Source organism: Lepeophtheirus salmonis, chromosome 7 (genome assembly GCF_016086655.4).
Source record: "Lepeophtheirus salmonis chromosome 7, UVic_Lsal_1.4, whole genome shotgun sequence".
NCBI classification, from domain to species: domain Eukaryota; kingdom Metazoa; phylum Arthropoda; class Copepoda; order Siphonostomatoida; family Caligidae; genus Lepeophtheirus; species Lepeophtheirus salmonis.
In genome coordinates this window covers 27,621,579-27,635,141 of record NC_052137.2, presented here as the reverse complement: position 1 = coordinate 27,635,141, position 13,563 = coordinate 27,621,579, and the positions used below count along the sequence as shown (strand labels likewise).

Genomic DNA, 13,563 nt, shown 5'->3' with positions numbered 1-13,563 from the left:
AAAAAATACACTTAACCCCGAAATTTATTTTCATTCCGGAAAAATAATAATATTGTGAAAAGTGTAAAGTTTTGTATAACTTATGTTTTCTATAAATTTTGTGCAATTGTTGTTTGAGTAATCATCTTTTTTTTTAGGTTTATACTTGTAAATCTTACATCGAAGAATTTGTTTTGCTGCCACTTTGTCAACTTTGAAGATACAACCAATACTTAAAAATAAAAACAAATATACTTGTAAACTTAAATATGACGCATGGTATATGTACAAGACGCTGATTAATTTTGCATCCCATATGGATGAATAATTAAATTATTAAATTCCTCTTTCCTTTTTTTTTTCCTTCCCCCACCGTTGCTCTGCAGTCAAAAAACTTTGCACTGTAGTAATTCTATTTCCTTCTCTTTTTTTTTCTTTCCTCCAATTTCCCCTTGTTCACTTATTGTGATAATAATTAATAACAGTTGAACTAGCTATCCCGAGGAATTGGTAAAGAGGATTCCCAGGTTTGCCAGGAAGCTTTATACACGGTTCATTATTTTCTGTAATCTCCGACTGGGCAGAGACGTCTTCTAGGATCTTCAGTGTGTGGAGCACATACTCTTCCAGCCTTGGTGGAATAGTCAACATTTTATTTTTAACACCATAAATTATCTCTTGGAAGCAATCATCCTATCAAACACTTGATCAAAAATTGAATTCGATCACTCAATTTAAATAAGTAAATATGCAGTGGATCTTCTTTCTTCCTTTATTTATTTGATAAGTCATTGAGATTAAACCATGATGCAGGGTCTACTCTATGACTATGAATTTGATGTATTTTTCTTTTCTCTTTCTATCCCAACTTCTCGCATAGAAAATCAAGAGTGACTGAAGGAAATTAGATAAAGATTTTATTATTAGTGTTCAAATATAATTCTAAATAGCAGGACTCCCAATTAATTACTTGAAAAATATCTAAAATATAATTTAAAGAACAGTATATTGAGAAAAAAGTTAATTGCACAGAATAAGTTGTCACTTAAATTGTTTCCACAATATTTTTATGCTGCTTCTACATATATCTATTATTATTAGCCAGTGTCATTGCTCGGATACATTAGGCGTCGAGGAACTTTGCTTTAATAATATAAATGTATATATGTACTATCTTTCTTTTGCCTTCTTTTGTAAGATGCACCAAGCTATAGCTAGATACGCTCGTTGCTAAAGTTAAATTCAAGATATTTTCAAATTAGAAATCCCCTTTTTATTTCTTTTTTAATATGAACCATCCGTGGACAAAGAAACACACAAACTTTACCTTATTATTGTAGATCAAAGAAAAGTAGGTCTGCTTTTTTGAGTACGCCTAATAACTCCGAATAATTTCGCAAGTCCCGCTTGGAAAATAGACATAAGTATACAGAATATAGCTTCATAATCATCATATTATGAGAATATCTTGGAGAAATAAGTTTATTTATCTCAAACAATATAATATTTACACTCAAATCTAACGAATATGATTATAATAGTTTTTTTTACATGTCAACATTTTCAATAGCCTTTCAGATACATCATTATAAAACATAAGATATAATTAATAAGAGGGGAAACAGCTGATTTAAGCACTTGGAGGAGGAATCTTTCCAAATTCAACAGCTCCATAGAGAGAAGGTGAATCAAGGCAAGCAATGGAATTCTCAGGATAATTGCAAGTCAAGGTCTGAAATGAAAAAAAAATAAAAAATATATTTATAAATAAACTCCTTCTCTAGATAAAATGCTTAACAACTTACATTTTGATCAAATACAGTAGTATTTCCACAAATGAAAGAATATTGAGCCGTCTCAATGATTTGTCCTAAATTATCCTCAATAGGGAGACAGACATGGAATACCTTGTGTATGAAAGATGATAAAATATGCATAATATCAACAATGATTGAAATATTGCACTTACTTGGCAGTTGTTGTCCACGTCAGCGTAGTATCCGTAGGGTTGTCCATCGCAAGTGAATGAAGTTGAGAGAGGAGCCGCCAAAATAGCTTCTGCATCTGTTGGAAGCTCATATGCCGTCGGTGATTGTGAAATGACTTGGGATGTAAGAAAGCAAATTGCAAATGCAAATCCTGTTACAATGGTCTTCATCATTTTGATCTATTATTTATTTTTTAATATCTACTTAGTGACGAATTGCAACTGAATGAGATGTCAGATGTATCAAAGGGTTTTTATAGTGTTTTCCCAATTGACATTTTAATCCTTACCTCATCAAATGATTGTATTTATAAATAGGTATATGTGTATAAAAATCAATAAAAATGATATTCGGCAATGTACTCATAGGCAGACAACAAAATAAAATGCTCAAGTGATAATATACAGGGTGTTATTGAATAGTTATGAAGTATCTTTGGATGTAGAAAGATGATTTTACATAGAGTGATTCTCAAACTTTTTATCACAGTGGATCTCTAAGGCGTTAATTAAGACATTTCTATGGAATTCTGGATGGCTTTTTTTTATAAAAGATTCATATTTTGCTATCGTCATTCTTATAATCTACTCACTACATTGTAAGTTTCTTAATTAAATACCCCTGTTATAAATACCAAATGTATAAAAGGTACTGGGTGGCCGGAAATAAACTTTAAAATATTCAAAGAATACAAAAAAGAAACAAGCAGATACCATCTCCTCCATAGAAGGGACCTCCGTGATGGCTAACTTGAGGGAGTCAATGTTGTTGTTGTAGGTGCTGTAAGACTTGCTCTCAATGGTGATCCGCCAATAATAGTCAATGATGGGGGTCAGAAGTCAAATGGCCATAAATTTGCAAATTTGGATTCGCTGTAAGGCAAGGATATATTTCCTAATGCCACACATAATCTGTCTTTCAACTTAGTCTACCTAAGCATTTTGTAGTAGGCCTCCTTGTCGACAGACTGTTGCTATTTGAAAAAGTAGGGGACATACTCTTCCGAGGTCGCTTTGTGTGGTTATCCTTCATCTTCTTTTTTACACCATAGTCTGTGACCAGGGACACCCAACAATGGCTGCACTCTCCTTTGGGTCATGAAGGAGAGTGGAAATGATTTTCCCATAGTTGTTTTTTTCAAACTATCTTAACGAAAATTTGAAAAAGTAAGCAAAATAATAGTTTTCAATTTGTTTACTTTAGCCAAACTGAAAAAAAAAATTACCCAATGTTGTAAATTAGCATGTAAGTCATTTAAATTAATTTTTGGCACGCTGTTTTTACCAAATAGTACATTTTTGAGAGTAAAATATCTTGAATTCAGCGCTAAAGGATACATAATTATTTCATGGTACCAAAAGATGATACAGTCTACTAAAAATGTTGTTGTATACTAGTACAGATAGCTATTGAAGGATAATATTGTTCTAAGTATTTAATTTTTCGATATAATAGCCTTTAGTGTTGATAATGGCCTCGAAAATAGGAGCAGGTCTTCATGACAGTCTCCCTTGGTAGAGTACGGAATTTTTCGCGGATCACAGACATCAGATCAAATCTTGTGTGTCAGGAGGATCTGTTGGTGTGTAGTTCATTAGTGCCCCACTCAAAGAAGTCAATGTGGGTAAGGATCTGATGATGTTGGTGGTTAAACACAGGTCCATAAAGTCAAAAAAATCAGACAGCCATATCAATGATCTCTTTACAATGTGACATATAGCAGAGACATAATCACTTCCAAACTCTTGTAGATTATTACAGACTCTCCAAACAAAGAGCTATTTAGGTTTGATAAGTTTGCAATCTCAACATGGTATCGTCTGGTTGAGGATCACAAGAAGGAAATTCTGCCTCATCGACGATTGTGGAAAAATATTCTGTTGGGCAATGTTATTTTTTTATATTGATGTCAAACACCTCTGTCTATCCGCCAAAAAAACATCCAAATTCTACCTGCACATGCCCCTCAAAGTTTGTTGACAAGTAACTGTATTAAACTTTCATTATTTAAGAGACTATATTTTTGTCAAGATTGAAACAAGGAAATTGAAATTTTACTATTGTCATGAACATCACCAACATATACCTGTAAATACCAAATTTATGAAATTGTGCATTTTTGAAGGCAAAATATCTTAATTTTAGTCTTAAACTCTTATATATGGTTTGTATTATATAATAAAGTTTACATTTCATGGATACATAACTGTTTCGTTGTACGAAGAAAGGAGACTGTTTACTAAAAATTTGTTGTATACTAGTAAATATAGTAAAATATTGTAATAATTAGATTTGTTAGAATCTAATAATATGATTGCACACCACTGCCGCTGATAGTATTTGTAAAATAGTAACAATTTCCCAGAAGGAATGTACCAGTATATTACAAATAGGATTGCAATTGCTATAAACATATAGCATGTTTTGCAATTAATAGATTCATAGACTATTGTAATTAGTTTATTGCCACTTCAAAAATTTGGAAAAAAAAAAAATTAAGGAAAGAAGTTTCAAAATCTTCATCAATAGTTACCCCCATAAAGTTATTCAGCTTATTTTTTTATGATGTTTCTCTTACTATGTTTTTGTAAGTTGAGTCAACGATTTCTTAGTGACCTTGATAACTTAAAAGAGCCTCTGACCATGATCTGCTAAGCCATTATTGGGAATCACTGACCTAAATGATAAAATTGTTTATGTATTTAATGAAAAATACCGAATGATAATAATATATGTGTTATGGTTGATGGTTAACTATGCCTTAAAAGTTGTTGATTGCGAAAAACACTGTTACTAGATATCCATATTACGGGAGAAAAAACCTTCATTGAAGCATATTCGTTATTTTATCAATAAAATATTATCTAATATCTTTACAAATAATATCATGATAAACATTTAATGGTCGATCATTCAATGTATATTTTATAAATATGGGATTAATAAATACCTAAATATACTGTATTTAAATATTGTTTGGTTCTTGCACGTTAAAAAAACTCACTTTTATGCTCAGTGAAACAATGTAAAGCTATAAACAAGTGCCGAAACAGCGATCGAATAACCATTACTTATACAAAGTTAAATTTTTTTGTCCGTTTTGTGTATATTAATACGTAATTATCTACGTGAATTTACCCTTTTAACTGAATGTACAAGGGATCAATTCTGTGAAGGGAAAAATAAGTTGCATACATCATAAGGAAAAATAACAAAAAAAATATATAGTGACGTCACCTATGATATGAGGAAAAAATTATCGCAGATCATTAATTTATTCAAGTTAAAAAGCAAGTTTGTCTTCTTTGTTTTATACAGTATTTGATTCGTGATTATTTTATAATTTCTAATCATTTGAGATTCAAATACTACCAAACAATAAAAATAAAAATTATTTTTATTTTTTTCCTTTATGTTTCAAGTTGATCCCACTAGCATGTGTCTACTTGTCCCTTAGTTACTCCTTGATTCCAAACTCAAATGTTTAATATTATTTTGGATATATTAACATTTTTTTACTCTTAAATTAATCACAAGTAAATATATGTTCATGAAATAAAAAGTATTTAATAATTTAAGTTGAAACTCAAGTTCATCATAATTTTAACGAACATGAAAAAATTACTCTTAATTAGTAAATAAAAATGAGTTATATCTCAGGGTCGGTTGAGTTCATCACCCTCAAGGAACAGTAGATATTACAGCTGAAATAAATGGCTGTTTTACAGAAGTTCTACAGTATAACTTGTTAGAAACTTGCAAGAATAATTAATTGTCTCAATTTATCTTGGTGTCAATTAACCTTTATATTCTCTCCTTAACTCATATCTAGGCCTATAAATTCTATGCCTTTTTAGAGTGGGAGTTTTTTTGTGATTGACAAGCTAAAGAGGTTTTTTTTCTTTCATTTTCTAAAGCTGTTATGATGATTATTTAATGCTTTAAGAGAGAACCTCTAAGTATAAAATGTAAATCCGATTGTGTATTCTCATAAATGGCAGGGAGTAATTCTGATAATTTTTTCAGGAGTCCCTGGTGAAGCTCACATAGTAAAATTTAGATTGAAAACAGAGTAATTCCTTCCATTGTTCTTGGTGAATACAGGGTGCCTATTTCCTTTCTCTCATAAGGACTTTCACCTAATTTAATAAATGAAACGATATGAGAGATTAGCTGCTCTCTCCCAAGCATTAAACTAATTGTCAGGGTTACCATGTTCAATTTTTGTACGTTTTTAATACATGGTGACAATGATTACGATTTACAACCCTACTCATACCATTATTCCACTAACATAATTTTTTTTTTAGTTGTTAATTTACTCTAGTGCGCTCTTGCTAAACTGTGAATAATTTCATTCCATTAAGTAATTAAGAAGTGAACAATACTCACATCCTATTAATGATGGATTTGAATAAAAGCTGTAATGATTGTAAATCCTTTTTGGTCCAGTCTTGATTGATTTGGTAACTCTTAAGATCGATCTTTTAGTAAGGAGGTATTCCAGATGAAATGTGTATACTTTCACGGCATCATCATTAACCATTTTGATAATTTTGTGTGAGTGTGTTTATCTCAACAACAAAAGCAACATTTATAAAATGATAGATTTATGACATCATGGAGGCCCGTTGAGTTCTTTTCGAAAGATCTTTGAACTTCAGAAGTATATACATAATCCATTCAAATTCAATGTATTTAAAAAGAAATTGCTTCAAAATACTCACAAGAGCTTTAATAAAAAAATTGTAAAAAAAATATTATTGATGCAAAAAATAACATCGAAACATTGTAAAAAAGTATTAAAAGTTATACCTTAGCCATGGTACAAGTTTGTTTAGCAATTTTTAATTAGAGATTAAGCCATCTCATATCCTATAACTATAAATATGCATAAAAGTTAACTTAATTTTAACCTCAATGAAGATATTTTCCAGGAATGACACGTTCATTAGCATATTTCTTTATAAATATGTACTTAATCAATTTGTTTCAATATAATCAAAATATTATTTTTTATAATGCTCATAAAAATTATTATTATTATAGTAAGTGATTTTTTTTGCTTTTTGCTCTAAAAGCACATAAACAAAAATGACATATTTTTACCCTCTGTTGCTTTCATTTTAATACTAACGGGAGTATTTATCTGGGGTATTTATCCCAACATTAAAATTATTTGTTACCAATAAGATACACAAAGAAGGGATCTGTGTAAAGAAAAAACTTATTTCAGCGAAGGAAAAATGGTGTTAAATGTGCTCTTTTTTCTTTCTTTTTTTTTCTCTAATAAATTTCGGGGTGCTCATAACTTCTCGCTCTAAGTATGTATTTTGCCTATATTTGGTGTAAATTATTTTAAAAAAAATAGATATATTGTATAGATGAATTTAAATATAATTATAATAGTTGCCCCGTAAAAATGCTATTTCAGATGTAGAGGGTTCTTCTGTACATAGTAGTCATGAAATTTATCCCTCTAAAATCTTATAATAGAAAGTTGATATTAACATGGGTCTTAATTCAGTAACCCCATAAGTCTTGATCCCACCTTCTCTTTAGGCTCATACAAAAGTCCTATCTATATTAATACTACTCTAAGCATCAGTGAACAAATTGCATACTTTTTAAAATATATCTTTTATTCATCCAAAATCATAATCGAAAAAGTAGTTGAACAAAAAAGTAATGAATTTCGATAGCAGTGGTTCCCAAAATTTGCACCCAGGCGCACTGGAGTGACCCACAACTTTTTCAGGTCAGCTCTGAAGCATTCCTCAAATATTATTCTGTCCTTCATATGATAGTCTATTTTGTATAAAGTTCCCTAGTAAGTATTTGTAGTATGTTAAGTACGCTCAGACTGTATAAAGTTTGAGAACCGCTGCTATAGAGGATATATGATTTCTAAATTAATAAATTATTAGCTAATAAGACATATTTTATACAAAAAAAGAAAAAATTAAATAATAAAGAAGATAACCCCCAGAAAAATCCTCAGTGTGATTCTCCATTTTTCATAAGCACACTCACACGTAATTACTCAATACTTATATCAACTCATATGACCTTTTCCATCCATAAGAATGAAAGAATAACAAACAGACTTTCAGGAAAAAAAATAATATTTTGGGTTGACAGATGATTACTTAAGTCTGTAGAACACTCACTAATAAAAACTAAAAAAATCATTTGAACAAGCAATTTAAATCTTTAAATATACTGAAAATGTACATTAATTATGATATATAAGGTACCAATAAGAAAAAAAATAAATAAACAGACACAGTATTCTTGTTATACATGTTCAAGGCTGCAATATTTTATTAATATGGCTTCATTATTATATATTTTATCAAAAATGTATATATAATTTACATCTATTTGCACTATATACATATTGTATACAAGTTCGATACTAAATGATTATTAATACGACTACATCTTCTTTCTTCGATCAAAATATGCTCTTGGTTACCACCATAGATATGGTGACTTGTTTTCATATATACAAATATTCATACATACAGACAGACAAACTTTGCTCTATTAAAATAGACAAGAAGACATAAAAAACATTCTTTAAATGTCAATAATTAATTCTAAAATTTGTTAAAAACTTATAAACTAGTTAGTCTTTAAAAAAATAAATGGATATTTCAGCCTCTAGGGTAGACTAACACCCCCAGAAAAGTAACAAGGGATACTATATATTTTTTGTTTGTATCTCTTTGAACTAACATAAATTGTCAGATTTCTAACCTCTTCAAAATAGACAGTTGTTATCAAATATATTTAAATTGATATTATTCCCATTTCCAAGGTATTAACTTACTAAAAATACCAGTAGCTTTGATTTTGGACCAATAAGTTTTTGCATAAGGTTTCATTTGGTACCACTTTCAATTCTATCGAATTGTTTTTGTCTTTTGTTGTTATAATGCTTAAATACTGACGCAATTACGTAGAAGTATATACATAAATAAACATTTTACTTTAGATTTGAAGCTTCGTGGTAAGATTACAACCCCATATTACGAAAATCTTCAAAAAGTACTGATGTAAAAGTGATGAAATTGGGGATAAAGAATACGGCATTCATAATAAGACTGATGAAAATATTATAAACAAGCATTAAATTTAAATTATAGATTGTCGTAAAATCCTTTTCAATGCCTTTAAATGATGTCTTGAATTTAATAGAAAGCATTATTAACTAAAGACGGTAGGTACTTTAATGGCTGTATAACTTACTACCGCAGCAATAATATTATTCTCAGCTCCTAAGCATGTAAGACATCATTATTTTTTATTCTGTTTGCTTTACACTTTACTCTGCCATTATTTGGTAGAATAATAATTATATTAAAGAGCAATTACGTGCGTCTTATTATTGATTACTTCACTCATAAATGATGGATATATAATATACTTTTGGAGTTATCAAACCTTGCTTAATATTCGATAAGTTTAACGAAACTTTAATTTAATATAGGAAGAACCATTTTTTAGTTAAAAATTAGATTGATTTTATTGTATTTATCTTGAATCAGCAGCAATTATATATTTATTTACCAGAATAGTTTTCAATAATAAATTAGACAACTTCAATCAAATGGAATTCAAAACCTCAAACATGATAAGAACTTTAAAATACAGGGTACCATATATATATATATATATATATATTACTCAATAGGCATACCTTTATTTATAATTATGTCAAACAATGTGTAGGAAATGTTTTTGTGTTACATTTGCCAGAATATATTATCAGTTTTCTGATGATGGCCTCCACCTGAAAAGCCTTGGGAAGATTCGGATTTGTGTCCACTACCCAGTCAGTTTTTGACGTCGAGACTTCTAGTTTTTCTTTTTATGTTATTTCAGATATTCTTACCAAAGGACTCACCATATTACACTCTTAGAAAATATGTGCTGGCGTTTCTATTTTGTCACTACAGAATGTACAATTCATCCTCTTATCCTCGTTATTCGACTTATTCGTATAAATTGATGAGGTAGCAATTCTGTAGCTGAGCCATTTCTGCTTTGATGAAGTAAAAAGGTTTTTAAATAGTGTTTCTGTATAGAATAATAAATGACAAATAAAAATCGGATGGCAAATTAATCATTTTTTTCCCGATGCCGATTCCAGAAGAAATACCCCATTCTCCGACTATGATTAATTGTCCCATCACTAATTTTAGAAAGGATTAGCATGGCTGTATGATGTTCCATTCGATAATCCACATTTTAAGAATAGCCAGCCAGCCCTTTGAGGTTAAGCCTGGTGACTGAATTTGACATTTTTTCACGTGGTGTTCACACTTTATTTATTGCTAAAAAGCACATTGTTGTCAATATTTTTTTTTTTTTTTAAATTAGATATAAGTCTATTTGTAAGTACATATTTTTTTCAATTTGTTGACCTTTTAGTGCATGAACAAGATCTTTCGACAGTAATACAAATAAAAAGAGATAGCTTTATAATGGCACCAATATTTTAGTACCGATTCCGGTACGTAAATTAGTATCGGTGTTTGAATGTTTGTGATACTTTTTCTACTAAAAGTATCAAATAAAAAAGTTGTGAATTGCAATTCACATGCACTTAAAATTTATGTTTCTAAAAAGGAGAGAGGGTTAGGGTTGTCAATCTGAAGCATTTTTAATTTGAAAGTTTTTTTGCTGTTGACCACCTGAACAGTGTATTTTCATTCTTGAGGTAATTCAAAGTATAAAGTGTAACCAGGACTAAATCTAAAGCTTTTTACAAAATATAAAATTATTTGAATCTTTTGTATAAAAATCCATGTTTATCCACAAAAAATTTAAAAAACCAGAATTTTTTGGAAAAAAATTTAAAAATCCACATCTGTTTACAAAATAGTAAATTTTTAGAAAAAAAAATCACAAATCCACAATGGTTCACAAAAAATTAAATTTTTTTGGAAAATCTAAATCTTTTCACAAAATATGAAATTTTTTGTAAGTTTAGTTTAAAAATCCATAACTATCCACAATTTTTTTTTTTTTGGAAAAAATTCATAAATGATATTGCGAATACTTTTTTTTTTTTTTCGAAAATAGTATCAAAAATACAGAGCAATTCAAAAAAAATTAAATTTTTAGAAAAAAATTCAAAAATCCAAACCTATCTACAAAAAGAATCTAACTGTAGGTTTTTTTTACTTGCCCAAAATGCTTACGATTTACAATCCTTACTTTAATACAAATTGGCTCCATGGATACTAATTGACACAATTTGCCTGCAAGATGATTTTTAATCCCATTTTTCCCAAAGATTTTAGAGAACCTTAACATAAACCTTACTTTCAATCAAAAAGATATTCCTCTATTTCCACTGTAAACAAAGGTAATTCGAGTTATAAGTATGATAAATACATTTTAAAAATGATTTAATAATTTCTTAACATTCGGTTTTAAATTATATTGACATAATTTATTCCCATCTTCAACACTGAGGGCTTAAAGCAGCTTTGAACCTTAAAAATAATAAGAAAATGTATGGTCTTTTCCTGAAAGCTACGAGCCTTCGAGAGAAAAAATAAGCCATATTTTAAATTATGGGATCAAATTGTATTAAGTAGAACGTATGCTTTTCTTGTGCATAAAAATAGTGTAATTTTTTTGGTAGGGTTAATTGGTCAAATGCCATTTGAGCACTTCTTAGTAGACAATTAAAGCAATGATATAACCAGGACTAGTATTTTCCTTTGAAATCAGTTGAAGGTTCTAAAGTATAACTAAAATACGTGAGCATCATAAATCATCCCATAAATAGTTGACTCCTACATGTCTTTCAAATATTAGGCTTTATATAAAACTGTATGTACATAGTAAGAAAATAAAGTGAGACATTTTATTTTCCGTGATTTTTGTTTAATGTTTTGTTTTTATGTTAATGTAGCAATGATGTCCCCCATATTTGTAAGGTATTTCATCCTTGAGGTGCATATCTCATTCATTCCATATGTATACGTATCCAGAAAATGATATTATAACCATATATGTACGTTAGACATACCTAGATATTTGTCTACCAGGACCTTAAACATAAATTCTTCATCTTCTTCTCACTTTTATCAACAACTACTAAATGGATACCGAACTATCTTAAAAAAATTCCTGGATGACTCACTTTTTACTAACACTAAATTTTTTGCAGTAAACGAAAAATGCATTTTTTAATAAAAGCCTAATCCCACATGGTTAAAGAACTGTTCCTCTTCCACTTCCACAAATCAAACTTCATTAATCCTTGTAATTTAATATAATTAATTTACCATTCAATATTTATTTATTCATATTTTTTTAATTTTATGATATATAATAACATATTTTAATAAATAATCGAGTATTCACCACTCCTTCAACGGAAGAAATTATAAATATTTATATGCGCATTTGACAACAATGACCTGTCCTTGGAAAATTGGTTTGACTAAGTGTTGTGCTTTATTTACTCAATGGAATTTTTCCAAACTCTACAGCGCCGTAGAGAGATGGGGCTTCATTGCAAGGGAAGGCGTACTCAGGGTAGTTACAGGTCAAGGTCTACAATTGTATAAAGAAAATCAAGTATTTAAAAAATGTAAATATTATCGATGGGTCAACTTACATTTTGATCAAACATTGTGGTATTACCACATATGAAGGAGTACTGAGTTGTTTCAATAATTTGACCGGCGTCATCTTCAATGGGAAGACAAATATGGAAAATCTATAAGTGTAAAATATGTAGTAATTAGAGAAAGATATGCGAAAGTTAGAACAATCCCTTACTTGACAGTTGTTGTCCACATCAGCGTAGTAACCGTAGGGCTGTCCATCACAGGTGAACGAAGTGGACACAGGAGCATCTAAGTAAAGTTCAGCATCAGTAGGGAACTGGTAGGCTGTAGGAGATTGTGAAGATACTTGAGAGGCCACAAGAAGTGAGGCAATCATGGTAGAGACAATTAACTTAATCATTTTAAATTGTTGTATTTTTAACTCACACAGAATAAAAAATGAACTGATGTGGTTTGGGGGATTTGTTTATGTTTATATAGCTTAGCGGCAACGGATCGTTGACGGTGCGTTCATCGCATATTTCTCCTTGAATTGTGCAGGTACGGTATGAAGATTCTTACTCGAGAAAAGAATAAGAATATTTACTTTAATAATTAAGTAGATACAAATATGTATTATCTATCGTATACTATGTATGAATCAAAGAAACTTACTCCTTCGTTATTTTGTTTGTTCGAGGCTCTACCTCCCAACAAAAAGGGGAAAACGTATTTGAGGGATCCATCATCATAGAAATTAAAAACAATACATATGAACTTTGTAAGATTTATGTATTCATATATTATATTATATAAATGTATTACATATTTATACAACCATGTTGTATAAATTGGTTTAATTTGAGCAGCAGATGTTAACAAATATAACATACATATAATATTATTAAATATATATTTTAAAATGCTCACAAGAAACTGTATAACTTCTTATAAGAAATAGGGAAATACTACGATAAAGAAATGAAAAGAATTTCCTTGTTCCTTCCTTCATTCCTTTT

General features: G+C 29.6%; 2 protein-coding genes across 2 annotated transcripts; both read right to left on the bottom strand.

Annotated features, from left to right (window-relative positions):
- Positions 1–1,447: 1,447 nt before the first annotated feature.
- On the bottom strand, positions 1,448–2,226 carry LOC121121658 (uncharacterized). The gene is made up of 3 exons (XM_040716624.2): positions 1,949–2,226; positions 1,785–1,886; positions 1,448–1,711 (listed from the first exon to the last, which is right to left on the bottom strand). Exons 1-3 carry the CDS (start codon positions 2,138–2,140, stop codon positions 1,610–1,612), a joined length of 396 nt encoding a protein of 131 aa, XP_040572558.1. The 5' UTR covers positions 2,141–2,226; the 3' UTR covers positions 1,448–1,609.
- Positions 2,227–12,272: 10,046 nt separating this feature from the next.
- Positions 12,273–13,015, bottom strand: LOC121121447 (uncharacterized). Its single transcript, XM_040716380.1, has 3 exons — positions 12,777–13,015; positions 12,613–12,714; positions 12,273–12,548 (listed from the first exon to the last, which is right to left on the bottom strand). The coding sequence occupies exons 1-3, from the start codon at positions 12,963–12,965 to the stop codon at positions 12,450–12,452; spliced, it is 390 nt and encodes a 129-aa protein (XP_040572314.1). The 5' UTR covers positions 12,966–13,015; the 3' UTR covers positions 12,273–12,449.
- Between the last annotated feature and the right edge of the window lie 548 nt (positions 13,016–13,563).

Bases quoted from the DNA above. Each gene is read 5' to 3' on its own strand.
- LOC121121658 (XM_040716624.2), bottom strand. From the start codon at position 2,140: ATGATGAAGACCATTGTAACAGGATTTGCATTTGCAATTTGCTTTCTT. The intron at 1,887-1,948 runs GTAAGTGCAATA...TTCATACACAAG, and splicing joins ACGTGGACAACAACTGCCAA to GTATTCCATGTCTGTCTCCC. The intron at 1,712-1,784 runs GTAAGTTGTTAA...TTTTCATTTCAG, and splicing joins CTACTGTATTTGATCAAAAT to ACCTTGACTTGCAATTATCC.
- LOC121121447 (XM_040716380.1), bottom strand. From the start codon at position 12,965: ATGATTAAGTTAATTGTCTCTACCATGATTGCCTCACTTCTTGTGGCC. The intron at 12,715-12,776 runs GTAAGGGATTGT...TTACACTTATAG, and splicing joins ATGTGGACAACAACTGTCAA to ATTTTCCATATTTGTCTTCC. The intron at 12,549-12,612 runs GTAAGTTGACCC...ATACAATTGTAG, and splicing joins CCACAATGTTTGATCAAAAT to ACCTTGACCTGTAACTACCC.